Consider the following 27,497-nt stretch of genomic DNA (forward strand, 5'->3'; position numbering starts at 1 on the left):
AAATGCATACAGTCTGGTATGCTACTATCTGCAACCTTCGGAGAAATATGGACTCAAAATATGGCTATTTTCAGCGAAAAACTAAAAAATATATTTAGAACAAATGAAAATATCAAACCAATATATTCTACAAAAATGCGAGGTTTAGCAAAATGAACGAAATCTTAGAACATCTTGAACTGTTTCGACGATTACAGAAAAAGTTTTGGACAAAAAACTAATTTTGAGGACTGTTCCTCGTAAAACTCTATTTCGTCATATTAGACGTATAGATAGAAGATTACAATGTTCACCAATTCTTTTTTTTTATAGATTTTCCTACAACTTTGCTGAAGGAAGCAATCGGGTATTTTGAAAATTAGAAAAAATAATTTTTTTATCTAACTACTAGGGGGATTGATAAAAAAACTAAAAACGCCAAAAGAATGGCCTTGTTATATGGAATAAACTTGCTGAAGACACTGGGTACATAAAATCAATATTTCACAGTCAAATCTAAAACGATCACGATTTTTCGAGTTTAGACCACTGTGTACTGTCGAAAAAAGAAACTTTCTGGCTGCTTCCTGCTGACTTCCCGAGTCCTTGTTGGTAAACTGTTGGGAGCGAAGCGTTTTCTTATTCATTATCTCCGTTGTACGATCGCTATCTCTCTTCCGGATTACTGCCATTGAAGTACATATACGGTGGATACCGGTACATTTTCACTACTTAAATTATCCAGAGTACACTACTTTTTTCCATGATCTTCGTTTGCTTGGAAGATAATGCGGGCGCGTTAAAAATTTCAAGTACTGTTGTTAAACTGTAATCAAAGTTTAGATGTCAGGTGATGCCATACTCTTCACCCGCGGGGAATGGGTTAAGTGGTCACCCGATATGTTTTTCACTTGATTTTGTCTGTTTGGGTAAAATTTGCAGGCTGAAAGCGTTCAATCATGGTATAACAAGCTCCAGCTACTCTCAACAGCTCCAATTTCAACTAATGCTAACCATTGTTAACTGCAAAGAAGCGTAAGCAACGTGCCGTAAATATCAAAACAGTGCATCAAAACAGTAAATTTAAACCATCGAAACACAACAGTCCTCCATAAATTACCTGAAATCAGCGAAACAGATAAATAAATGTGCCATCACCAGGAGCTTCATCGTGAGCGTGAGCAACACTTTCTGCTTTCGCAAAATTCCACCGGCACCATCAGCAAAAGGTACTAAAAAAAGCAAACTTGGCAAGATGTAACGCAACCTAGCCAGCTGTAACCGCAGCATCAGCATTGATGCACTGGCGCGCACACACACAAAAAAGCACCTCCTTTCATATCAGAACCACCGCATCGTCTATTTCCGGTGGAAACAAATAATCGCATATCAGTTACCGGTTCCGTGCTGCCATTCCTTCGCCTTCGATTGCAGCCAGTTGTGTCCATCACGCTCTGCGTCGGTTCTGCTTCCGCAGTTGATCCAATTTTTCCCTCCCAAAAGCAGTTGCCGTGAAAACTTGAAATCCTTTCTCCTGTCCAGGGGGAAAGCATTGCGAGCTGGATGCGGTAGAAAGCCAATAATTGTGTCGATAAATTTTATTATGTCAAAGACACATTCAATGGCTTTCGATTCATTCGCCCCAGCTTCTCCACTACCCTCTGCTAGTCACTCTCAGTTAGTCATCTAGTTACTAGTAGCTAGGTGCAGTTAGTTGTTCTTCACAGCAGATCGGATAGCAGCTTTTTGTTTTGTGTTTTTATATTTTTGCTTTTTTATTCGTCCGAGTTGGGAATCGTAATGAATGAACCAGTGAGAAACCTCGGAAGGTACGGTTCTTTTTCGCTTGCAACACTTATTTTTTATGATAGAGTAAACTTGGGATAAAACAAGTATACTATAAAGTCTGTGTATTCAATCAATTGAACTTTGCTGAGTCGTTCACAAATAATAGAAATTCATAAATGTTCTCGAGAAAAAAAAACATCGGTATTGCTCTGTAAAAAAATCATTACCGAACGGATAGTCGGGAACTGTCATTCCCACAAGCTCCACCATCCGCATCGTGAAAGAGAGAGAGCAATCACTTAACAGGTTTATTAGAACAGACACTCTTGCACTGCTGCTGCCTCTCACGTGTTCTTCCTACTGCAAGTTGACTGATGATGCGATTTTTCATTCGCCAAATCATTAGATGAAATTGATTTTTTTTCGCCCGATTGAAAACGATGCTATAAAATTTTCGATCCTTTCTCCCCGTCACAGGACTGCCCGGAAGGCGAACCGGACTTCCGCAAGCAGCAGTGTTCCGAGTACAACAGTGTCCCCTTCGACGGGCATCGGTATCAGTGGGTACCGTACACGAAGGCGCCAAATCCTTGCGAGCTCAACTGCATGCCGATTGGGGAACGGTTCTACTATCGCCACAAGGCAAAGGTCACTGACGGAACTCGGTGCAACGATGAGCGGTTCGACGTATGCGTGGCTGGAACCTGCCAAGCGGTAGGCTGTGACATGATGCTCGGATCTAACGCGAAGGAAGACAAATGTCGAATCTGTCAGGGTGATGGCAGTGGATGCAAAACCGCTTCTGGTCTGCTGGACGCAAACAATCTCCAGGTTGGTTACAACGATCTTCTGCTGATCCCAGCAGGAGCAACGAACATTGCCATCAAGGAGCGAGGACCATCGAACAATTATCTGGCTATTCGCAACCTAACCGGATTTTATCATCTGAACGGCAACTACCGAATCGATTTCCCCCGTGTGATTCCCTTTGCCGGTAGCGATTGGCACTACGAACGGAAACCGCAAGGATTCGCTGCACCGGATAAGCTAACCTGTTTGGGGCCAACATCGGAATCCGTGTACTTGGTTCTGTTGTCACAAGATCGCAACGTTGGTGTGACCTACGAATACAGCATTGCATCCAAAGCCGCCCCAATTGATGAACCGGATAGTTACTCCTGGACGTACACTCCGTTTGGTGATTGTAGTGTAGCGTGTGGGGGTGGAGTCCAATATCGGAACGTGACATGCAATAGCCGCTCCACACTGAAGCAGGTAGAGGAGAGTCTGTGTGATGCTGCATCGAAACCTTTGGAATCACAACGATGCGCACAGGAAGCTTGTCCACCGAAATGGCTCGAAGGTCCTTGGGGAAATTGTTCGCTACCGTGCGGTAATGAGGGCAAGCAAACGCGAGATGTACACTGTCAACGGGTTTCTGCGGATGGGTAAGTTTGAGTTTGAATTTTGCAGGTGCAAATTGTTAACAGTCTACGCATTGTTCCCAGAGTGCCGGAAACCGTCGAGGACACTGTTTGTTTGGAGCAGGTTGGTAACAAACCGGCAACGGAACAGGAATGCAACCGCGGTACCGTTTGTCCGGAGTGGCATGTTGGCAAGTGGACTCCTGTAAGTCGATTCGGGTACATGTTCTACAGTATTACGCTTGACAACGATTGTATGCTTACAGTGTAATAAATTGTGTGGTGAAGGCAAACAAACTAGAACCGCTGTTTGTTTCCGCAAGGAAAACGGGCGAATTACGGTACTGGACGACAGCGAATGCATCACCGAGAAGCCAGAGGTGCAGAAGTCATGTATGCTGAGACCATGTGAGGGCGTAGATTATATAACTTCTTCCTGGAGTGGGGTGAGTATAAGAAAGAGACGGTTAAACTGAATCATTGAAACCTGTTTTTGCAGTGCGACGAATGCGGAACGACGGTAGAAACTCGAACAGTATATTGTGCATCCAAAGCTGGAACCGTTTATGATAACAAGTTTTGCGCCAATCGAGAGCTGCCTGAGTTGAAGCGCGAGTGTACAGCCGTTCCATGCGAATATCAGTGGTTTTCCTCGCAGTGGAGTAAATGTTCGGCAGTGTGCGGAAAAGGTGTTCAGACACGAACGGTCGTGTGTGGCGTCTTCGACGGTCAGTCGCTGAAGCGAGCGGACGACGACTATAAGTGCGATATAAAGTTGAAACCGAAGGCGGAACGGGAGTGCGATGGCCCCGAGGAATGCCCCGGTCAGTGGTTCACTGGTCCTTGGACGGATTGTTCGAAGGACTGTGGCGGAGGGTTCAAGTCACGAAAAGTGTTGTGCATTGCGAACGGAACCGTGGTTGCGGAAACGAGCTGCAAAGTGGACACGATTGAAATGAGCACAGAGTCGTGCAACAGCCACGACTGCACGGACGATGAAATCATTCCGGTAGATGTCACTAGTAAACCTTTGGAGGAAGACGATTATGACGAAGAAGAATGGTGCGAGGATGAGGAAGAGGAAGCAACTGAATCACCGGATGGTGTTTTGATGGTTACAGATGACAGCACTCTGGTTGATGGCGTTGATCTAGAATCTTCCCAGGGAACCACCGAATCATCACTGGAAACTGATGAAATGATGCTAAGTGATGCCACCGGATTTGAAACGGGTATTACAGATACCGATACCTCAACAGATGAATCAACGATTGAAGGGTCGGGCTATGACATTGACGCAAGACTAGGTGAGTCAGCTTCTCTTGCGACGGATGAAGGCTCCGGGGAAGATGTTGAAACTTTCTTCTCTTCGAGCCAAGCCCCATCTGCGGCCGAAACATTATCATCATCTGCAGGTTCGACATTAGAATCGCTTTCTTCACTCAAAGTATCAGAAGCGGCATCAGAGAGCTCAACATCTGCCACAGAGAGTACAAGCTTGGATTCCTCTTCGGCTTCAACGGTAGATGCAATGTCTGTGTCTTCCACTGCTTCGTCACTCTCATCAGAAGCATCAACTGATTCGTCTGTCGCCTCAACATCTGATACTTCAGCGAGCACATCAGACTCCACATCGGAAAGTTCACCGTCTGATACTACAGAAACTACCAACGAAAGCTCAACGACTGAACTCTCCTCTACAACAGATAGTTCCGAAAGTACATCTCCGGCATCCAGTTTGCAAACTAGTGACGAAACACTAGACGCTTCAAGTGAACCTTCCACAACAGTTGACTCAAGCTCCAGCCTGGTAACTGACAGTACCACACTTGACACCCAATCAACCACAGCTTCCGACACAAGCGAATCATCCCTAGACATCACTGAAAGCTCAGAATCAACCGTGGACAGTTCCAAACTTACTACGGGAGCCGAAACTGAAACAACTCTTACCAAGGAAACCGACTCAACTGCACCTACTGAATCGACTGTTACCGAAGAGACCGTTCCGACCCAAGAGCCTCCTAGCACCGAGACTTCTCAAACAGAATCCTCCTTCGGGGATGTTACCGATTCTTCAACAATCGAGAGCACATCCGATGGCATGGAGCTCTCGACTGAAACGTCAACCGATGTTGAGGCCAGCACTTTCGACATTTGGTTACGCGGAAAGGAAGACGATGATGAAAGCAGCACACCGTACACGCTTACATCGGTCATTTCGAAAGAACAGAAACCACGTAAATGCAAACCTAGACCGAAGACACCGCAATGTACGAAATCAAAGTTCGGCTGCTGTTCGGATGGAAAGACGAAAGCTGCAGGTCCCTTTGACGAGGGCTGTCCGGTACCGGAAACGTGCAAAGAAACTAAGCATGGGTGCTGTCCGGATGGTGTTTCACCTGCTAAGGGTCCTAAAAACAAGGGTTGCCCCAAGTCGGAGTGTTCCGAAACACTATTCGGTTGCTGTCCGGATAAGATTACTCCATCGGAGGGTAATGACTTTGAGGGTTGTCCAGTGGAAACTACCACTGTCGCAGGCTGTATGCTCAGCAAGCATGGTTGTTGTGCGGATGGTGTTACTGAGGCTAAGGGGGCTAATTACAAAGGATGCCCAGGTGTGGTAGAGCCCGTTGAGGAACAAGTTGTTGATGAAGACACTGAGGTACCGGTGGACGTTGGTGGATGTGCGGGTACTGCTCATGGGTGCTGCAGTGACAACGTCACGGCAGCGACTGGCCCGAATGGGGAAGGATGTACCATATGTGCGAATGAACCATTCGGATGTTGCCCGGATCAGAAGACTCCAGCGCATGGACCGAATCGGGAAGGTTGTTGTCTGGAAACGCCGTATGGCTGTTGTCCGGATAACATCAATCCAGCACGCGGACCTAGTTTGGAGGGATGTGGTTGCGAATATTCACCCTATGGATGCTGTCCAGATAACACGACTTCGGCCCGAGGTCACGGCAATATGGGCTGTGGATGTCAATACGCAGAGCATGGCTGTTGTCCGGATAAAGAAACGGATGCTCAGGGGCCCAACTTTGAGGGTTGTCCATGTCATGCGTTCCAGTTTGGATGCTGTCCAGATGGTGTTACGCCGGCGAAGGGTCCACACAATCACGGTTGCCACTGTTCGTATAGCGAGTTTAAATGTTGCTCGGATGGACAGACGCCTGCGCAGGGTGAAAACTTTGAGGGCTGCACTTGCGCTACAAGCAAGTATGGATGCTGTCCGGATGGAGTCAATGAAGCGCAAGGAACGAAATTCGAAGGATGCGAGGTGGTACCAGAGTCACCGCAAAAGGCTTGCGTGCTCAAGAAGGACATGGGACCATGTCACAACTACACCGTTAAATACTTCTTCGATGTGGAATACGGCGGCTGCGGACGTTTCTGGTATGGAGGATGTGATGGCAATAAAAACCGGTTCGATACGACCGAGGAGTGCAGGGATGTGTGCGAAACACCAGAAGGAAAGGATAAGTGTCAGTTGCCGAAAATCAGCGGTCCCTGCACGGGTTACTATCCCATGTGGTATTACGATGCCGATCGCAACATGTGCACACAGTTCACCTACGGAGGCTGTCTTGGAAATGCCAATAGATTTGAAACCGTGGACGAATGTAAAGCTTCTTGCGTTGTGGACGAAGCCATGCGTAAGTTTAACATTAGAATAGATAAGGTCAAAAATGAACTAACAGTTTCAAATTTTCAACAGCACCCTGTGACCAACCAACCGAACGAGGACCTTGCAATGGAACCTTCGAGCGATGGTATTACGACAAAGAGCGTGATAGCTGCGAACGGTTCCAGTACGGAGGATGTAAGGGCAACAAAAATAACTATCCGACTGAAAGCTCCTGCCACTATCACTGCAAGAAACCAGGAGTTCACAAGCGTGAGTATTCACTGTGGTTCATTCACCAACCGGTTTGGTCTTGTGTTGGATATTCATTGTATATTGATGGTTAGGTGTTGGTATTAACATCATGTTTTTTTTCTGTATTCACCTCTGGGTGGAGGTGTTTCCCTGACCATTTATTCGTTTGATTGTTTCTAACCAATTGCCCCTCACACTAAACCACAGCGAGCTGCACATTGCCAAAGGATGAAGGCAGTTGTGATGGCAAGCTGGCCCGCTGGCACTTTGCCCGAGATGATAATAAATGCATGCCTTACTACTACACCGGTTGTGGTGGCAATGAAAATCAGTTTATATCGCAGGACCAGTGCGAAGAACAGTGTCCGCCGAAGGTTGGTAAGTAGTAGTCGCCATCCCTTCTTTAGCTTTGGAGTGTGGAATGTTTTATCCAAATTTTACCATCTATTGGCTTTCGAAGATGAAATTTGAGCAACAATGAAATTCAACCCGCATCCGGACGTCATTAAATACATTCCAGCTGTCTGAAAATTGATATTTTACTAACTGGTTTTGGTAGTGGTTAACAGTTACTAACCTCTAGCAATCGGATAGACCCGATTTGCTAGTTATTTTTTATCGGGACAAATTTTCTAACCAAGCCTTTCCCATTTGTTCATATTTCTCTCTTTCAGAGAAAGACATCTGCTTCCTGCCGGCAGAAATTGGTGAATGCCAGAACTACACTGCCCACTGGTACTTCGATACGAAGGAAGCTCGATGCCGACAGTTCTACTACGGAGGTTGCGGTGGCAACGGAAACAACTTTGTCGATGAACAGTCTTGTACCAATCGGTGTGTCTATGGAGGCGAGAAGACAACAGTGGCAGCACCCGTACAACCTACTCCACCGGAGGAACCTAAGCGACCGTCGCATGAGCATTTCGATACCCGGTTTTGCTTCCTGGAGATGGACTCTGGTGATCGCGAGTGTTCGAATTGGGCGCGACGGTTCTTCTATGACCGTGGCTCGGGAACTTGCATGGACTTTACGTACACTGGTTGCGGTGGCAACGAGAACAACTTTGCTAGCTTTGAGGATTGTGATAGAGCTTGTGGGAGAGCTGAGGATGGCTGTAGTCTACGACCAGCGTACGGACGTTGCTCGGAGAATGAAACACGTTGGTACTATGACCAACGTAATCAGCGGTGCCACTCGTTCACCTTCAGTGGATGTCAGGGTAACGCAAATAATTTCCTCTCCGAACGGCAGTGTGAAGAGCACTGCAGACCGGCTCCCGCTCCAGCTCCCGTTCCGAGTCCAGCTGCTAACGTTTGTGACGAACCGTATGAATATGGCACCGGAAATGATCCAACTATTGTTTACATCTATAACAAGGAGCGAGCATCATGCGAACAGAACTACTACAGCGGGGAAGGAGGAAACGGAAATCGATTTAGCTCTCAGGAGCAGTGTGAACGACAGTGCGGCGAGTATCGTGGAGTTGGTAAGTGATTTTACAAATCAATCTGGAGGGATTTGAAAGTGGCTGAAAAGTAATCTGCTCATTTATTATGACCAATAATGTCTATTCGCATTGTCATTTTGAATCGTACTATTTTTTAAGGGGGGTATTTGTAATGCCGACACTAATGTTAGACATTTACTTATAGAGCAGGTTTACCGGTCATGTCAATACCTCAAAAATGCACCACTCATGGCATGAACCATTGTCGAAGTTGTTGATAATTTGATCTGATATATTTTCTGATGTTTCCACGTTAGTAAGCCATTGTAGTTCATTCGTGATAAACCGGGGTGGACGCTTTGAAGTCATTTTATTCTAAAGTTTATTCTGAATCCTATAAAGCATCCTCTTCCTGGTTGAAAAATAACTTTTCTGAATGGGGGCTACCTATTACATTGCTGGTCTGATTATTTGTTCGTAAGTTACCAGTTTATTCTTAACACAAAGTCAAAGACAAATTCCTGATGATAAGAGGACATAAACGTTTTATATACTTATTGCACTTATTGCACTGTGGATTGCAAGTGGAAAAAGCTGGTATGCGGGTAGTGTTCGAAGCCGGTAGAGCAATCGTTTTCTACAATTTATTCCTCTGTGTGGACTCATCACTGCAACCAGAGACATTTTGATCTATTGTGATATTGCCCAGGTGTTTTTCTGTACTCCGCACTTCATATTATTGGCAGTATCACTATTCAAGTGAATGATACGCTTTTTTTATATCCGTGCTTGTGTGTGAGAGTTTACCCTTCCATTTCAAACTTACTGCTCTACTATACCGAGCCTCTTTTCTATCCTACCAATATCGCCAAATTACAATTCCCTGAGCTGAGGCCACACCTAACGTTCCTCTCTGGCCTGGTTTATTCTAAGAGGGACTTATTATGTCAAGAGGAAGGAGTCCTATCGATACCTCGTTCCTCGTGCCAATATCGCCAATTACAATTCCCTGTAGAGGGTAAATATTTCTGAAATCAGTTTTATTATAAGAAGGACTTATTTTGTCAAGAGGAAGGAGTCTTATCAAACCTCCTACCAACACCGCGTCACAATCACAATTCCCTGAAGAGGCACTCAATGCTTCACCTCTGGTTAGGTTTATTAGAAGTAAGACTTATATTTTTGTCAAGACGAAGGAGTCTTATCGAAACCTCGTTCCTCCAGCCAAGACCGCGTCATAATTACAATTCCATGAAGAGAACTGTTACACGTTACTCGGAACAGTTTTATTATAAGAGGGAATTTGTTTGTTAGGATGAAGGTCAGCAAGGGTACTATAGAATTCAGCTTAAAGGTAGGGTATGTAGTGGATAGCCTGAGAATGAACCCATGTTAAAGTCCTTTGACAACCAAATGGCCTGATTCTACTAAGATTCGAACCCACGACCACTCGCTTATCGAAGCAGACTCTGTAACCTTGCGGCTACGAAGCTCTCTTTTCCACAATTCTGAACTGATAGCTTGTGGTGTGTGCCGGGACGACCTTTGTGAGCTTGATTTTATGCGATGAAGAAAAGTAAGTGTGAGACATCGTTACTTTCGTGCAGTCAAATTCAGAAGAATATAAGCTGTGGCATCGTCGGCTCGGCCGCATAAGTGGGAAGAATCTGAAGGCTCTGGTTCGGAACAAATCAGTGGTAGGTTGGAATCTGGACAAGAACAGTGAAATGGTTGTGAGTGAACTCTGTGTTGAAGGGAAACAAACAAGGCAACCGTTTTTTGTCGCGAGGTGAAAAACGTTCATCGCGTGTTCTCGAGCTAGTGCACTCGGACGTGTGCCGCCCCGTAACACCCTGGAGAGACTAATGTTTTACGGCATACGAAGCTATGGTGACGGCCAAGCATGAGGGGAGAATTTCCCACTTGAGAAGCGACAACGGCGGTAAATACTGTGGTTAACGTATCAAAGAGTTCTGTTGGTCGCGGCGTTAGCGAACTTATGAACCGGACTCTCGTTGAGAAGGCAAGAGCAATGCTTCAAGATTCGATGATTAGCCCTTGCTGGGGTCAGACGATTCAGATGGCTGCGGAGGAGCCCAACCAGTGTGCTGAATGCCAAACGACTCCGTTCGAATTGTGGGAGTCACATAAGGCGAATATTTCGAAACTTCGAGTGTTCGAATGCCGAGTGTTTACTCATATCCCGAAAAAACTGCGAAAGACATTGGATCCGAAGTCGAAGCTAGGCATTTTCGTGAGGAATTCTCTTAATGGTTATCGCGTATGAGATCCGAAGAAAAAAGTAATTGTTGTGACTCGTGACGTGATTTTTGTAGAAACTGAAACGCCAGCGAAGGTGGTCGATAGGAAGAATCCTGAGAATCAATTCTTGCTTGTACCCGGAGGCACCGATGGTCTGGAAGATTGACACTCAGAACCGGATGAAGATCTGGAAGATAGACACGCAGAACCGAATGAGGATGAATCGGATGACGAATATGGACGCATCTTGGAAGGTTCGACTGGAACAGATACCGATGCGGAGGCAGCACCAAACCCGATGCGAAGACAGCAGAGCCGGGAGAGGAATCGGAACTTTCTGGCGGAGTTCGGTTATAACCAAATCAAAAACCACCGGAACGGCATTAAGATTTTGAATTCGAATATGCTGGGTTTGCATTGAGTGCCTTGAATTATATCGATAATATCCCGCGCACAGTTGCTGATCTTGGTAAACGTGAAGATTGGGGTCGCTAGAAGGAAGCGATCAAAGTTGAGATGGATTCGTTGAGACGGAACCACACCTAGAAGCTTAAGAAGCGCGTCTTCTATAAGGCCGAACGGCGATTTTCTGCAAAAGGGTTGTTCGTGTGAAGCATGAAAGCGGCGAAGCTGGTGACCGACACAAAGCGAGACTTGTGGCAAGAGGTTCAGCCAGAAGAGAGGCTTCAACTATTCTGAGACATATTCTCCAATGGTCCAGAAACCAAATTTAGGGGGAAAATTTAAGTCTAGAGCTCTATAGCAAAGTTTTAGAGAAAAACTTTCTTTTACAAAGTTATTACATTAGATAAAGCGCTTATTGAAAAATTGTCAAAAGTTAGGGTGACCAAAATATTCTATGCCATCAAGTATCTAACTTTTTTTTATCTTTGTAATGAGAAGAATACCTTGTTCTACAATATTGTAGCTCCATTAATTTTAAGTAACTTTGTAAAAAACAGTTTTTCTCTATCTTTGAAAACAACCGATTTATATTGAAAAAACACATTTTGCGCTCTAACTTCTTTATTACAAGGTTCACCTTGAAATTGTTTTTGAACGATTCTTTGAGTTTTTTAAGAGAAACGATTTGCAATGTTGATATCGTAAATGCCTCAATTCTACTCAAAGTTATTTATGTTTTTCATAAAAAAATATGCGTTTTTCATTTGATTGTCATTCTTTTTGGGGCAAACATAAAGAATATCTCTTGGTCTCATTTTGAAGGGCATACTTGACTTTATAAAACGAGGATTTTTTAAAAATATGTTATTTTCTAAATTTGAGTACATTCAATTTCAAAACATGATAAAAACTTTAGTAATTTTATATATTATGCATATAAAAACATGCAGATTTATTTTTTGATATTTTTTCTTATAACTAGAAGTCATTACCTTTAATTTGATCCAAAAACATTGAAAATCGATCAAAAGTTATGATTTTTTTTTTCAATTAAATACATTGAACACAGTCGTTTCATATGGTCACCCTATTTCGAAGTTGGTCACGCAAAGTGTTTCAATTGTGCTCAAAATCGCAGGGATGGATCTATGTTGAAAATAATCAAACACGTATTTTTTCGTTGGGTTGTTAGGGGGACTAGCTGCGAAATAGGGTGACCATAAAAACGGCTATATTTGAAGTATTTTATTTAAAATAAATTCATAACTTTTGAACCAGTTGATCGATTTTCGATTTTTTTGGATCAAATTGAAGGTAATTATTTCTAGTTATCAGAAAAGATACCAAAAAAAAAAAAATTTGTGTGCTTTGATATGCAAACTATATAAAATTATTGAAATTTTTGTCGTGCTTTTAAATTGAATTTACTCAAATTTAGAAAATAACATATATTTGAAAATTTCTCCATTTATGGAGTCAAGTATGCTCTTCAACCTGAAATCAAGAGATATTTCTTATGTTTGCCCCAAAAAGAATGACAAACAAATAAAAAACGCATGTTGTTTAATGAAAAACATAAATAACTTTGAGTAGAATTGAGGCATTTACGATATCAACATTGCAAATTGTTTCTCCTAAAAAACTCATACGGTTGTTCAAAAACAATTTTAAGCTGAAACTTGTAATAAAGAAGTTAGAGCGCAAAATGTGTTTTTTCAAAATAAATCGGTTGTTTTCAAAGATAAAGAAAAACTGTTTTTTACATACTTACTTAAAATAATGGAGCTACCATATTGTAGAACAAGGTTTTCTTCTATCTACAAAGATAAAAAAAGTAAGATACTTGATGGCTTAGAATATTTTGGTCATCCTAACTTTTGACAATTTTTCAATAAGCGCTTTATCTAATGTAACAACTTTGTAAAAGAAAGTTTTTCTCTAAAACTTTGCTATAGAGCTCTAGACTCAAATTTCCCTCTTAATTTGGTTTCTGGACCATGACGATGAAATTGCCACACCATGAAATTGCTTTAACTTCCTAACCGTTGGGTAGAATTTAATGAAAACTTGGGTGGATTTAGTTCATAGTGCATTATTTACATCCTGCAAGTTTTAAAGTCCTGTGATCAAAACTCACGGAAATGGAGTAGAAAGAACATCTCGTGCGTGATTAAATCTTGCGCATTCACCACGAGTACAAGGATCTCTCGCATCGTTCCATCGCTAAAACGTTGGGAATCGCGAATTCCACGGTGTCGCGAGTGATTAAGCGGTTCGAGGAACGATTGACCACCGACCGGAAGCCCAGAAGTGAAGGAAAAAGTATTCCGTACAACACCAAAAATCACAACCGCGTAGTTGGGGTCTTCAACCGAAACCCGAACGCCTTCGTTCGGGATGTGGCTAAGAAGCTGCACCTAAGCCGAAGTTTTGTCCAGAAGGCCAAAACTAAGGCTGGGCTTCGAACGTTCAAGGTACAAAAGGCCCCTAATTGCGACGAGAAGCAGAACAAGTCCGCCAAAACCCGTGCCAGGAAGTTCCTCACCCTCAACATGTTGACGAAAGTTGAATGCTGCATCATGGACGACGAAACATATGTGAAGGCCGACTTCAAACAGATCCCCGGCAACCTGTTTTTCACGACCAAAGATAAGTTCAGCGTTCCGGAGCATGTCCGCACTCAGAAGATGTCCAAGTTTGCGAAGAAATTCCTGGTTTGGCAAGCCATCTGCACGTGCGGGAAGCGGAGTGCACCTTTCGTGACCCAGGACACGATGAACGGACGGAACGGAAGGAAAGGAAAGAGTGCCTCCAGAAGCGGCTGCTTCCTCTCCTGAAAGCCCACAACGTCCCAAAAATCTTCTGGCCGGATTTGGCCTCATGCCACTACTCCAAAGACGTACTAAAGTGGTATGCGGACAATAAGGTCAATTTCGTGCCGAAAATGTTCAACCCTCCCGAGCTCCGTTCCATCGAAAAGTACTGGGCGATTATGAAGCAGCATCTTCTTAAACAACCTAAGGTAGTGAAGACAGATGAGGAACTGAAGAAAGTATGGGTTTACATGCAAAAAAAAGGTTGATTCACAGGTTGTGCACAATTTTATGGCCGGGATTAAGGCCAAGGTGCGGGCTTTTGCGTATGGATTGTAAATAGAAGACGAGTGAAATGGTAAAATGAAGTTTAATAGTTATTTTTCAATCCCTGGAAATTTGATGGCAATCAGATGAAAACTCGAATTTTGCGAATCAATTTAGTGTGTGGCAATTTCATCGCGGACACCCTTTATATGTCTCTACCAGATGGGTTTGAGCAGGGGAACGGACTCGTTCCTTGTATGCTTTGAAATAGGTGTCTTGCGTGTGAAATGACTGATTCCACAACTTTATCGTGAAATTGAGGCTCGTGAGAAGCGAGAACGACCAATGCTTATAAGTGCAAGCGAAGGAAAGTCATCGTTGTGCTCTATGTTGATGACATCTTGTTGACTAGCTTGTCTTTGAAAGTTTTGGAAACCGTGAAGTGAAGTTTTTCAAAAGAATTTGTGTTGACGGATATAGGAGAGGTGAAGCAGCTCTCGGGTGTAACTATGGAACGAGATTCCCCGAACGGAATCATGCGCATCCACTAACGAAGTTATTTAGAAAGCTTGCTGAATTGATTTGAGATGATTGATTGCACGCCGATATCTACGCTTTTGGAGAATCCGTTGAGGCTGTTGCGGAGAATTGAGTGCAGAATTCGTCGAAGCCATATCGCGAGCCTGTTGGCTGCTTCATATACACGTCATTGACTACGAAACTGGATTTTTCGGCAGCTGTGAACTAATTTAGTCAGTTTCAGTCCTGCCCGAACGAGAACCATTGGGTTCATCTCAAGGGATGTTGGACTGGTCTTCCGTAGAGACGAACGAGCGCCAGTGTTGGAAGCATATTCAGACAATCAGTCTACTTTTCGGATTGCGCGAGACCAATTATCATTATTTGAAGGACCTACTACAGAAGGGTGTGCTCAAGATTAAATTCGTTGGAACATCGGATCAACAGGCTGACATCATGACGAAAGGTCTTCCACCATCACAATTCAAGCCACTACGATCGTTTCTGAGACTTGCACGATGCTGTGTTTGAGCAGGGATGTTAAGATGGCAACCACTGCATCTGAGTTGTCCCTATTCTTATTGACTCTACTGTGCCCCTATTCTGTTTTCCTCCACTGTAACGTTTTTCTTGGCGCCAATGGCCATCTCGTTTTTTTGCTAATAAAATACTTCCGAACTAGTTCACTCACTGAGACTAAGAGACAAAGTTGACTCACACGCTGAAAAAGATCGAATGTTTTTCGCTGATCTCCATCATTGGTTGTAGGTAGTCTATCTTCACAAGAGTAAGACTACCCAAATCACAACTAATTTACTTTTCTGCGTCAAACACGAAAGGCCTTAACATGGCTTTTTTTTTAAAGGTGGCGGGGAAATCTGCAAACAGACACCTGAGAAGAGAACTCAGGGTGTGGGGATGAGACTAGGGGAGAGATGCTGGAGTAGTTACACTCCCCCAGGCACCTACTGGTCCCTGTCCCGACCCACTAAAACCCCTCCAGTCTCCAGCCCTGGTCTTCCCGGAACGACGGGTAAGTATTACGTCGGGAGTGGCTTTTGTGCGTGATGCATCCTCTTTACTCTTATAACCTCCTAGCTAACTACATGGAGACTGGTAATTAGCTACCACTGGCGTGTTGGTAGTTGACCCGCCACACACGTTGCAGCTCCAGGACAATCTGAGAGGCGGCCGCACAGACCGCGTTCCAGATGTCCGGGTCGTCGCTCATCCTCCGGACTAGATTGTCCGGAGTAGTGCCAGGCCCGCTCACAGCCATCATGTCGCTCCTCGCTCTTACGAAACGGGGGCATACGAAGAAGACATGCTCAGCAGTCTCCTCATCCCCCACGCACTCGGGACACATGGGGGACCCCGCGTGTCCGAACCTGTGCAGATATTGCCTGAAACAACCATGGCCTGACAGGATTTGTGTCAGGTGGAAGTTCACTTCACCATGTCGTCTCCCGACACAGCCGGTATGAGTCGGTGCGTCCATCTGCCCTTTGTGGAGTTGGACCATTCCCGCTGCCAGCGGTGCATCGAGCATGACCTTCTGGTAATTCGTATGCCCCTTGTGTCACGTTGGCCGAAACACTCTGTCCTCCTTGATGGCGATGCTGATAGGCATCATGCCGGACAAGACACAGATTGCATCGTATGACACCGTACGATACGCACTCGCAACTCTCAGGCACATGAGCCTGTAGGTACTTTCCAGTTTACCACGGTAACTGTTAGTACCTAGCGCTCTGGATCACACTGACCACGCTGGAAAGAAGTCTTCGCTTGCTGCCATAAACCGCTGAGCTATTGGACATCATACGAGATAGTGCTGCAATAGCCGATGAGGCCCTCTTACAGGCATAGTCGACGTGACTCCCGAACGTGAGCTTGTCGTCCACCATAACCCCCAAGAGCTTCAGGGATCGCTTCGAGGTGATGGTGCAGTCTCAGGCTCTGACCACCGCCTGTTGCTCCGATTTACGGTTGTTCACAACCGTGACCTCCGTCTTATGATGCGCGGGCTCCAGTTTCCTGGAGCGCATCCAGTCCTCGATTTTGCGTATACAGTGCGCGGCCGTCAACTCGACCTCCTTGATAGACTCGCCGTAAACCTCCAGCGTTATGTCGTCTGCAAAGCCGACGATCACAACCCCTACAGGGAACTTGAGTTTCAACACTCCGTCATACATGACATTCCACAACACCGGGCCCAGGATAGAACCTTGCGGAACTCCTGCGGTAATTGGGACGCACTTCTGACCCTCCTCCGTGTCGTAAACAAGTACTCGATTCTGGAAATAATTTTCCAGAATCTTGTACAGCGACACCGATACATGGATGCTCCTGAGCGCGAGCGCTATGGAGTCCCAACTGGCACTATTGAACACATTCGTCGAGCGTGACGATTGCGCAGTAGCGTATTCCCCTTCTCTTGCGCTGGATCGCTACCTCCGCCGTCTTGATGACGGAAGAGATTGCATCCAGCGTGGACCTGCCCTTCCGGAAGCCGAACTGGTTACTTGCCAGACCGTGTACACCCTCCGTGTACCTCACCAGTCTGTTGAGGATGATCCTCTCAAGCACCCTGCTCGCGGTGTCCAGCAGGCAGATAGGCCTATATGCCGATGGGTCCCCTGGCTGTTTCCCAGCCTTCGGCAATAAGACCAGTCTCTGCCGCTTCCACCTGTCCGGAAAGAGACAGCCCTGAACAGCCCGGGGGCCGTTTTTATCGCCAGCCTAATCGCCAGGTAAGGGATAGCATCCGGTCCCGATGCCTTGCTCACCTTAAGGGATTTGGCGATCACGATGAGTTCCTCATTCGTAACCCTTGCCTCCTCCCCTGCCTCGACACGGCTGTCGTTGCTCACGGATTGAATGCTCGGCAGGTTGGCCGACCATCTCTGGACTATGTCTGAGATACTGGAACGTCGGACGTGAGACTCGACCGCCGGAGGCCAAGGACTTGGCTCGTGGCACGGAAAGAGTCCCTCGATGATACGCTCCAGCATCGCTGGTGATCGCTCTGCAGGCGCCAGCGCGCCTTTAGTCTTGGCCATTACGGATTTGCATTGGCATTCGCTCATAGCCCATCGAAGCAGGCCCACTTGCTGGCCTTTATCGCACTCTTTAGCATCGATATTGCCGTACTGAATGCTGCGCGGCGCTCTGTCCTCTCTTCTTCGTTTCTCGCACGCTGCATCCTTCGTCTTGCACGAAGGCACACACTGCGAAGGTCGGCTATCGCGTCCGTCCGTCCGTCAGTAAACCGGTGGCTTCCCATTCCTAGGTTGGCGAGTCCTAGGCATGGTGGCGTCGCACGCCCGCGTGAGCATCGCAAATAGTTGGTCAGCAGTCGGGCGGAGCCAACTGCCCCTCTCGCGCTCCCTTCTCATTGCCTCTTCGTATATTCGGATTAATTGTTCACAATTTGTTGTTATCTGAATTTAAAATATTACCTACAGACACGCCTAGCTACAGAAAATACTGGTCATGTCTGATTTAAAGTATTTAAAGTCTTTTGATTACTTACAAAGTATTGATAACAAGTTGTTTTGAATACTGTTCCTAAAACTGCGAACACGTGATCAAGTTTAATTTGACCCAAAATAATCATTTCAGAGCCGTAGTGTCTTTAATAAGTTATTCCACTAATCATTCTCCATTTCGCTTTCAAAGGTGTGATACGTAGGGCTGGTATCGACACGAGTGGCACAATTTTTAAAAGGTCTGTTCAGCTCTTTGACTTCGCCTATGACATTGATATTGTAGCACGAACCCTTGAGAAGATGACGGAGACGTACATCAGACTAAAGGCTGAAGCCGGAAGAATTGGACTGGCCATAAACGCATCGAAAACTAAGTACATGAGAGGAAGAGGTTCCAGGGAAGACAGTATAAACCTCCGCTTGACCGCTTTGAGGCACTTGTTCCCGATGTCCGATCGAGCTAAAATTTGACACGGGGGCTTTTTTTTCGGGAAGTCGAAACTTTTGAGCCCTACCACCAAACGATATTTGAAGGTCAATTTTTTTTCATGCATCTCATTGGCACTCTAATGAACATGTAACGATTTTTGTTGGTGGAATAGAAGTTTTCAGATGCTAAAAGCTCTCAAAAAACTGTACCGATTTCGATAGTGAATATACCGTTGGATAGTTGAAATATATGAGATTTGTATAGCATGGCAATTTTACTTGCCATTTCCTTACTACTTCGTGAAAGTTACGGAAAAGTTTCAAGGTCACATACATACATTTTCCATACGATTGGCTTATTTCCCTAACGCAAACTTCAAAAACAGCGACGCAGAGAGTGGCTCAATCCCCGGTCGATCGTCAAGGCCTTTGGAAGCCTTTGGAAGGGACCATTGGAAGACTTGGAAGCTGTTTGTATGCTGCCGATAGTAATTTGTGTAGGTATAGCGTGTGGTATAATAGATCAAAAAATGTTCAATTTGAAAGGATATTCTAAAAATCAAAGATCTGGATAGTCGGAATATCTGTCTAACAAGAATCTACACTTTTAAATAGAAAGAATCAAGGAAATCTATTGGAAACTGACTGAATTTTTAGCATTTGGATGTTTTCGTGACGCTTTAGATGTTTTCTTTTTTACAATTTGTACTCTATGTTGTCGTATAGCGTAATTCTGCGTCAAATTTTTCTTGAAATGCAGTTTCATACCCGTCAATAACAAGGTTAAGACGTGATTCAAATTGACAAACTGACCGTGCAAACTTATTTTTTTGGTGACAGTAAATGGCATTGTAAATATTCAGCTTCTTCCATCCAAAGTTTCCCGTTAACTGAGCTTCTATCCATTCTAACAGACGTCTGCCAGGATGCAAAGGATGCTGGACCGTGCGACGAAACACTGCCGAGGTTCTATTACGACTCACTAACCCGAGCTTGCCATCCGTTCAACTACAGTGGCTGCGAAGGTAATGGAAACCGCTTTACGACCAGTGAGGAATGTTCCACGACGTGCGTCGACAAACAAGGTAAGAGTTTACGTTAATCTACAGCAGCAGAAATCGCTACGAGTTGACAATGACCTCGATATCCCTACCCTCGATTTGTTGGTTAGATGTTTGTCTTCTACCGCCCCAGATTGGCTTGTGTATCACTGAGGAAGCCCACTACCGAAAGCGTTGGTACTACGATGCAGAACGTGACACTTGCTTTGCGTTTATTTACAGTGGTTGCGATGGTAATCGCAACAATTTCGGCTCGTACAAGCAGTGCCGAGATTATTGTGACGATCTGGTGGATTGTAAGTCTTCGGTGGATTCCGAGAAACTCTAGCACTCGTGCTTGATCCATTCCATCGTGCCTTTTTCTGTCCTTCCTTCTAATGATTCCACTCGACGGTGGTCCTTCTGTTCGCCAGCAATCGCATTTCAAAATTTACATCATTGTGATCTACTCGATGGGTGTACTGTGTCCTCTCGCTCACTGTCCCAGCTTTAGTCAACCAATTGGAATACGGGTCGCTACTAACTGCTCTATTAGGGGTCTTCAACGTGACTAACACTTCGTCCTCCACAAACTTGTATTAGAAGCTAATCTTGGTTTTTTCTTTGGATTATACCCCAGTCGATAACGAAGTTGATCCATGTGAGAGCTACAACGAAGAGTGCCAACAGTTGCACTGTCCGTATGGAGTGGCCCGGTCGTACGATGCGCACAATGATTGCGAGCGTTGCTCTTGCGAAGATCCCTGCCAGAATGAACGCTGTCCACCTGGAACGGAATGTGCGGTGGATATTCAGAGCGACTACAAAGACGGAACCATTTTCATTGCAATCTGCAGACCAACCACAAAGGAGGGAGAATGTCCGCGGTTGATAAATGCCACCGTTTGTCAGGATGATTGTCGAACGGATGCCGATTGCCGAAACGACAACAAATGCTGCCAGGCAGGCTGTGCTAAGGTCTGTGTACCTCCAGTGGCTCCACCGGTGGTGGAAGAACATCGCCCACCGTACGGACCAGGAGCACCCGCTCCACCGATATTACAATCCGTCCCGGAGGAGGAATTGGACATCAAATCCGAAGAGGGCGGAGTAGCCACGCTTAGATGTTACGCAACAGGCTTCCCGCCTCCTTCAATTCGGTGGAAGAAGGGAGAGGTTATAGTAAGTTTTGTGCGTCGTTTGATTTGTTGTTGGAAATAATTGGGTTATTTTTGTGTTACATCAGCTGAACACCAATCAAGGACGCTTTGTGCTGACATCTAGCGGTGATCTTCAAATCGTTCAACTGCATCGTACGGACAGTGGAACCTACGTCTGTATCGCAGACAATGGAATAGGAGAACCCGTTTTCCGAGAAGTTTCGCTTCAAGTCAGAGGTAAGTACCATCGGAATAGCGTGAAGTTTTCATTGGATTGGCTTCATCTGTCTAAGTTTTCATCACCACTTTTGCTTTCATTCTGTTCGCTAATTTTCAATTTTCCTAAAAATCTAAACTTTTATTTTCATTATTTAACACATAAAAACAACGCCCAATTTCATTGGTTTGGTTTGTGGTGCATATAACCGTTTCTGTTGACGCTTGTAATTGCTGCTGCACGCGTGCTTAACATATGCATAAAAAACAGATCCCGTCCCACGGGATGCATACATAGCGGGACCGCTCAACGATACTCAGGTGGTGGAGCTAAATGAACCGGCTTCGATCCGCTGTCCGGCTGGTGGCTATCCCAAGCCGATCGTAACCTGGTGGCGGGAGACTTTCATGATGCCCATCAAGTTTATCAATCGTGACTACTCGCTGCAGTTCACCCGCGTTCGGCTAGCCGATCTCGGACCGTATGTCTGTCAAGCTTATTCCGGGGCCGGCAAAGGGATTTCCCGAACGGTAACGTTGAAAGCTTATGGTCCTGTTCATATAATCGATCCGGTGGATGAAAAATTCCTTCGTTATATTGAACACACTCGACCCGCTCCTCCTCCAACCTATCGTCCAGTTGCTCCCCACCATCCTCGCCCCACGCCTCCTATCTACCATACTCCTCCCCCAACGCCGGAGCACATTCCAGAGCCAGGTAAGTCACGCTGCTTGACCTGCACTGCACTAACTCTAACCGTGCGAACCCGTAACACTGAACTCTAGCAATTTCGCCACTTTACATCTTCGCAGTACCCGTCTCGGCTAGACAGGAATTCCCGTATGGTCACCAGTTCACACCGAACAGTAATATCACGATACGTTGCATAACCGACGGTTTCCCACGACCCACGGTTAACTGGTTCAAGGATGGCCGAATCATGGAACCATCGAATCGGGTCTACATCGAGGACGACAATACTCTGCACGTGTTCGGAGTCCTCCCGTCGGATGCTGGTGCATACAAGTGTCTCGCACGCAACGAACACTCGGAAGCGTTCGAAGAAAACACGGTTCGGGTGGAAGGTACGATCCAGCGATTCCAATCCCTCTTACCTTAAACTTACATCAAAACTCATTTGTTACAGGAGTTTTCATACCACCCAACTGCACGGACAACCCATTCCTGGCCAAGTGTGCATTGATTGTGCAGGCCCGCTTCTGTAACCACAAGTACTACGCCAAGTTCTGCTGTAGGTCTTGCACTCTAGCTGGACAGTTGCATCCTTGAAGGGATGAACGAAAGGCCCAACATAAACCAAACATCGCAATCGACGAAAAACAAGACGATACTAGCTACGAACGATTGACTGTACAATGCGTGCCTGCGTGAGTGTTTTAGCGGTAGTTTCACCTAATTTTAAGGTTACCGATCTATTTTAACTATTGACAAGTTTCAGTTCGAGCAATTTTTCCAAAGTTAATTATTATTAGTCAATTTTTGAAAAAAAAAACGCACAACCCAATCCAAGGGTTTTTATCACTGCTTGTTAGCTTCAGGTTTCATGCGCCCCTAGAATCTCATCTCTCTAGTCTTTGCAGAGGAGAGAACGCTGAAACCAAATCTTCTATGATGTACTTTTTCCCTTCTTTACAATGCGAGCCAACAGGCTCGAACGCCAAATATAAACGAAAACTTTCCATGTAATGCATTTGAATGTGTGCAGCCTCTAACGAATAAAAAGTTCATGTTTGCCAATAGTCGAATACATAGTATTTTTCAAACCGTTAACACCTTGTCTCCAGTTGTTTACTAGTTGTATCTACGCAAAGCAATAGCCGACGAGAAATATGCTTAATGTTTAACAAAACCCAGCAGAAAAAATACCGATAGTTCGCGAAGTGTTTCACATGGCTTAGATCTTAGAGTTCTGATTTTCAAATGATTTAGAATTGTAAATATTCGAAAAAAAAAACTGGAAAACCTGCAGAGTCTCCGTCTTCTCCGTTAAGTCTGTAGGAAACAGAAACAAAGCATTCACAGCCTTAGAATTAGTTTGCTTGCATGAGTTGTAACGAAAGTAACTGTTCTTTAGAATAACAAATACTAATAAGAGAGTAGATGATATACATACGACCGATAAGAGCGACCAATTATTCTACGGTGAGATATCACACTTCCTTGATGACGTCTTACCATGGTTATTCATTTGCCATACTAAACAGTTTAATGAAGTTTACGAGTCCGTTTTTTAGAAATCTACTGTAACGGGTGTATGTCCTACCGTTTTTTTTTAAGCAGACGTGTTTGCTATACTCTTCTGCGCCAAGATATTTCTCGAAATGCAGGTATGTGAAAATCGGTATTTTATCGGATAGCTAAGCTGCCATACAGCAGTGTGAGTCCAAAGTAGTTTGGAAGTGCAGCACAGCACTACGAGAGCTATCGTGGCAGAACCAAGTTCTATTGTACTGGACACTGTAGTGTCGAGGGCAATGAAAACGCTGACTGTCTCGCAAAACAAGGAACAATACAATCATTCGACTTGATCAATATCTGGATACCTCAGAATTCGCCGTCAAACGCGACCATGAAACATGGGAAACTCTAAAAATAGCTAAACGATAGAGAAATACACAGGTTTACAGACGAGCTAAACAGTTTATCTGAGGCCTACTGTCGATCTTAAGCGTGCGGTGTTCGTCGGAGAGAGAAAGAAGCAGCAACAGTCGACAAAAAGGTAATTGGTGACCAGAAAGTCTGAAACTGGGAAGATACAGTTCTATCTAGACTCACGATGCAGTGATTACCATGAGAAGGATGCAAAACTATCTGAGATCCATGCAGAAGCTGAAAGATCTTTTCATCATCGATGGAGCCAAGAATGCCGTAACACTGGTCGAAAAGTATGCTGAAGAAATTAAGGTAATGTCTAACAAAAGAGTTTAATTCACCATCCAGAACGTAATACCGCTGCCGTATCTTCGAAGAAACTTGCTCTCCGTCAAGAGCTCTAACAAGATGGTACAGCTCGCGATGGCTAAAATCGGGCGGAGTTCGAGAAGGACGGTGAACAATATGTAGGTACTTGCTGACTTCGGATGTCGTTTCTTTGGGCAAGCCAATATCAACGTAGATAAGATAAGTAAGCCTTGCGAAACACAAGATGACCACTGGATTCGATTGAATGGGAAACATGTGCTTTGACAAAACAATGCCGGGAGCCGTTCGATGGTTTTAGTGATCATGGCGCACGTCCGTTGGAAGGCACTTAGTCAGATCGTCGGCACCGGATTTATCAGGTTATTTTGTATTGTTCAGGATTGGATGTACTTTGCTGTAATCTATACCATCAAGCGCAACTTGAAGTCGCTTCGCTGTTTCAAGGTCTATGAAGCAATATTGGATTGACTTATAGCCAATTGCAGATAGAAGTTTCGCCGTGGCCGCGAATATATTTTGACTGAGCAATTCAACTACTACCATAATCGGGGAACCCCAAAACAAGGTAGCTGAACGCTTGAATGGCTTTCTGGTTGAAAAACTGAGATCGATTCTGCCTAATTCAAAAACTGCGAAGATGTTGTGGTCGGAAGCGGCTATGCAGATTCGGTGACGGTAACGTAGCAATACCCCTGCAGCGAAATGGATGAACGGAAAACCAGTCTTTGACAAGGTACGGGTTTGAGAATGTAATGCTATGACATGGATCCCGAGCAAGCAGAAAAACGAAATGAGACTCCAAGAGCCGGGAGATAGTAACGATTGGCTACGCTTCAAATAGATTCCAGCTTTAGGTCAAATTAATGAGCAAAATCGTTATTGTATAAGACGTCAAAATGAAGAATACTTCTTCTACACTGAGCAAATTCAAAAGGCATGTCAAGTTCTCTGGTGATCTCCATCTTTCACATTCTAGAAAGTAGGAGCTATCGAACAATCATGATTCAGGTGGAAGGCTCTGAAGTCCTCATTAAACAATCCGATGATTCTGACGAGGAATCACAGGAAGGAACCTCGTAAAAACAAACCATGAGGGGCTTCCTTCGCAACAAACTAGTGAAGATTGCCTGGAGTCAACGCAAGACGGAGTGAATGAGAGCGCAGACTCCCAGGAAAGTCGATCGATTTCTAAAGCGGATTTGGAGCAGATACTACTATTGATTTTCCAGATCTATCATCACTCAATGAAGGAGGAGGCCCAGAGTAATTGGATGAAATCCGTTGTGATAAACTGTAATCCATGAAAATTGACCGCGTGTGGCGGATGGTGAAGGGTCCAGCGGAAGTAAAGCTCTAGCAGTCACAATGAGCAGTAAACTAGTCATACACCAAAAGCACGTGAAAATAGTTGGTATCGAAGCGGATCCTGATACAGTTTGCCAATCACAGAAGCCCTTGCATGCTCTCAAGTTGGCTTTCAAATACAACAACGAGAAGCTGACCCAAGTACTGTTGAAGCTTGGGTTCAAGAGTTCATAACATGACTATTGGTTGTGCAGCCAAATCGATTATGTCTTGCTTGTTATATACGTTGATAACATATTGATCATGGGAATACAGCTCAAGACTGTAGAAGAAGTGAAGAAAAAATAGTTCCAGTTCTTAAAAATGAGTGTAACCCAACGAAAACACCCATGAAAAAAATATTTCAGCAAACCTGAATTAATACAGAGCATGTTGCTGAACCATATCTTGAAGTACTAGGCAGCTTAATGTACATTATGATATAAACTCGGCCAGATATTCACTTTCCTGTAAGATATCTGGAGCGCTATCAGCAACTACCGAAGCAGCAACATTGGACAGCCTTGAAACGAGAGGCGATACATGGTATATGGTACAGGAACGTAGGATATGCGGTTAAAGTTTGCTCTGGGTAAAAACACGGGACCTTTAGCTGGATTTGCCGATGCTGATTAGGCGACCCGTGGACAAGCAAAAAGCACGTAGCATGGAGCGCTGGTTTCGCTGAAGTGATTTGGCTAGCCGGTCTTCTACGTGATCTTGGTGATGAGATTCCGCAACCGGTGAGGATCTATGAGTACAACCGGGGTTGCATAGAGATAGTTTCAAGCCTGAAGTGTGATCTAGCAAAGCATATCGACATCAAACACCATTTTATTCGCGACCACATCCAGCGTTCAGCGTGGATAATTCGAAGATCTACGACGAACAGTTGGAACTTGTACAGTTCGCCCTTGTATCCAGATTGTTTTCTAGGTGTTTGTTTGCATTATTATCATTTCCAATGGGTTACTACCACCCCCTCGAAGCACCTACTCGACCTACCCCGACTCACTAAAACTCCAGACCGTGTTTTCCTGGAACGACGGTCAAGTATTACGTCTGGGAGTGGCCTTTTGTACTTGATGCACCGTTATTCACTCTTATTCTCCTACCCTGTGACTGTTGTGACGATCTGAGAGGCGGCTGCACAAACCTTACTTCAGATGTCCGCGTATTCACACATCTTCAGGTAAACTTGCTCGGAATACTTTCTGGCTTGCTCACTAGACGCTCTTCGCACGCACACGCACAGTCTCTTTCGCATCTTCGCCCTCAAGATACAAGGAGCACCCCGCGTTTCTGAACTTGTGTAGTTACTACCTGAAGTAAGTACCTGACAGGTGGAATTTCTTTACTACATGACGCCTCCCGACCCATCCGAATACCACCGAGAAAAGTCAACGCGTCTATCTTCCCTCCAAGGGATTGGACCATTCTCGTTGCCACCTGACCATCTGCTACCTTGTATTCCCCTTGTATTACGCAGGTTGAAGCACTTTTTGTCCTCCTTAATGGCGTTGCTGATAGGAATCGTGTCGAATAAGACGTAAATCACGTCGCACTGTACAATGCGCACAAGCAACTCTCCGGCACATGAGCCTATAAGTACTTTCCAGTTTATCACGATAACTTCTAGTACCTTGCGCTTTGGACCACTCTTGATTACCATACCTAAGGGTGGATAAAATTACGCTGGCAATAAATCAATCAATCTTAGGTTGTGACCCCCAGGAGCTTCAATATCTCTTTGAGGTAACTTCATCCACAACATGTTACTCAGATGATCGCGATCGCCGTTTCCTGAAGTGCATTAAGTTGTAGACTTGCCATACTGCCGCTCATAGCAAGTCCGTCCCATTTGCGTTTTGGTGCTGATGAGAAAACAGCAATTGAAAATCGTAACACTTTTGGTGAAATTTTGCACTCAAATGCTTTTTCAATCAAGACCATCAACAGAATTTAGTACTGCAATGACAATCTAACACTTTTGCATCATAAAATTCACATACACACCGAAATTTGATTAAAATTTGTTGAAAATCATAAGCTGGGACTCACATGCGATTACTTTTAGGGTAC

At 44.8% G+C, this 27,497-nt stretch overlaps 1 protein-coding gene across 5 annotated transcripts in view; it reads left to right on the forward strand.

Moving 5' to 3' along the window:
* The window catches only part of LOC129718552 (papilin), a 206,662-nt gene extending 183,391 nt beyond the window's left edge, over positions 1-23,271 (forward strand). Inside the window, exons 6-18 of one of the 5 annotated variants that reach the window (XM_055669424.1) lie at positions 2,245-3,215; positions 3,276-3,396; positions 3,458-3,637; positions 3,691-6,853; positions 6,916-7,095; positions 7,285-7,455; positions 7,752-8,564; positions 19,626-19,796; positions 20,392-20,933; positions 20,998-21,148; positions 21,399-21,845; positions 21,914-22,213; positions 22,276-23,271. In XM_055669424.1, coding sequence (XP_055525399.1) covers positions 2,245-3,215; positions 3,276-3,396; positions 3,458-3,637; positions 3,691-6,853; positions 6,916-7,095; positions 7,285-7,455; positions 7,752-8,564; positions 19,626-19,796; positions 20,392-20,933; positions 20,998-21,148; positions 21,399-21,845; positions 21,914-22,213; positions 22,276-22,418 — 7,353 coding nt within the window. In that variant the 3' untranslated portion in view covers positions 22,419-23,271. Of the gene's footprint in view, positions 1-2,244; positions 3,216-3,275; positions 3,397-3,457; positions 3,638-3,690; positions 6,854-6,915; positions 7,096-7,284; positions 7,456-7,751; positions 8,565-19,625; positions 19,797-19,882; positions 20,348-20,391; positions 20,934-20,997; positions 21,149-21,398; positions 21,846-21,913; positions 22,214-22,275 lie in introns of those variants that run through there. The other 4 variants (XM_055669425.1, XM_055669427.1, XM_055669426.1 and 1 more) reach the window with 4 other exon arrangements.
* Positions 23,272-27,497: the final 4,226 nt, after the last annotated feature.

The sequence above is a fragment of the Wyeomyia smithii genome, chromosome 1, assembly GCF_029784165.1.
Source record: "Wyeomyia smithii strain HCP4-BCI-WySm-NY-G18 chromosome 1, ASM2978416v1, whole genome shotgun sequence".
In the NCBI taxonomy this organism is placed as follows: Eukaryota; Metazoa; Arthropoda; class Insecta; order Diptera; family Culicidae; genus Wyeomyia; species Wyeomyia smithii.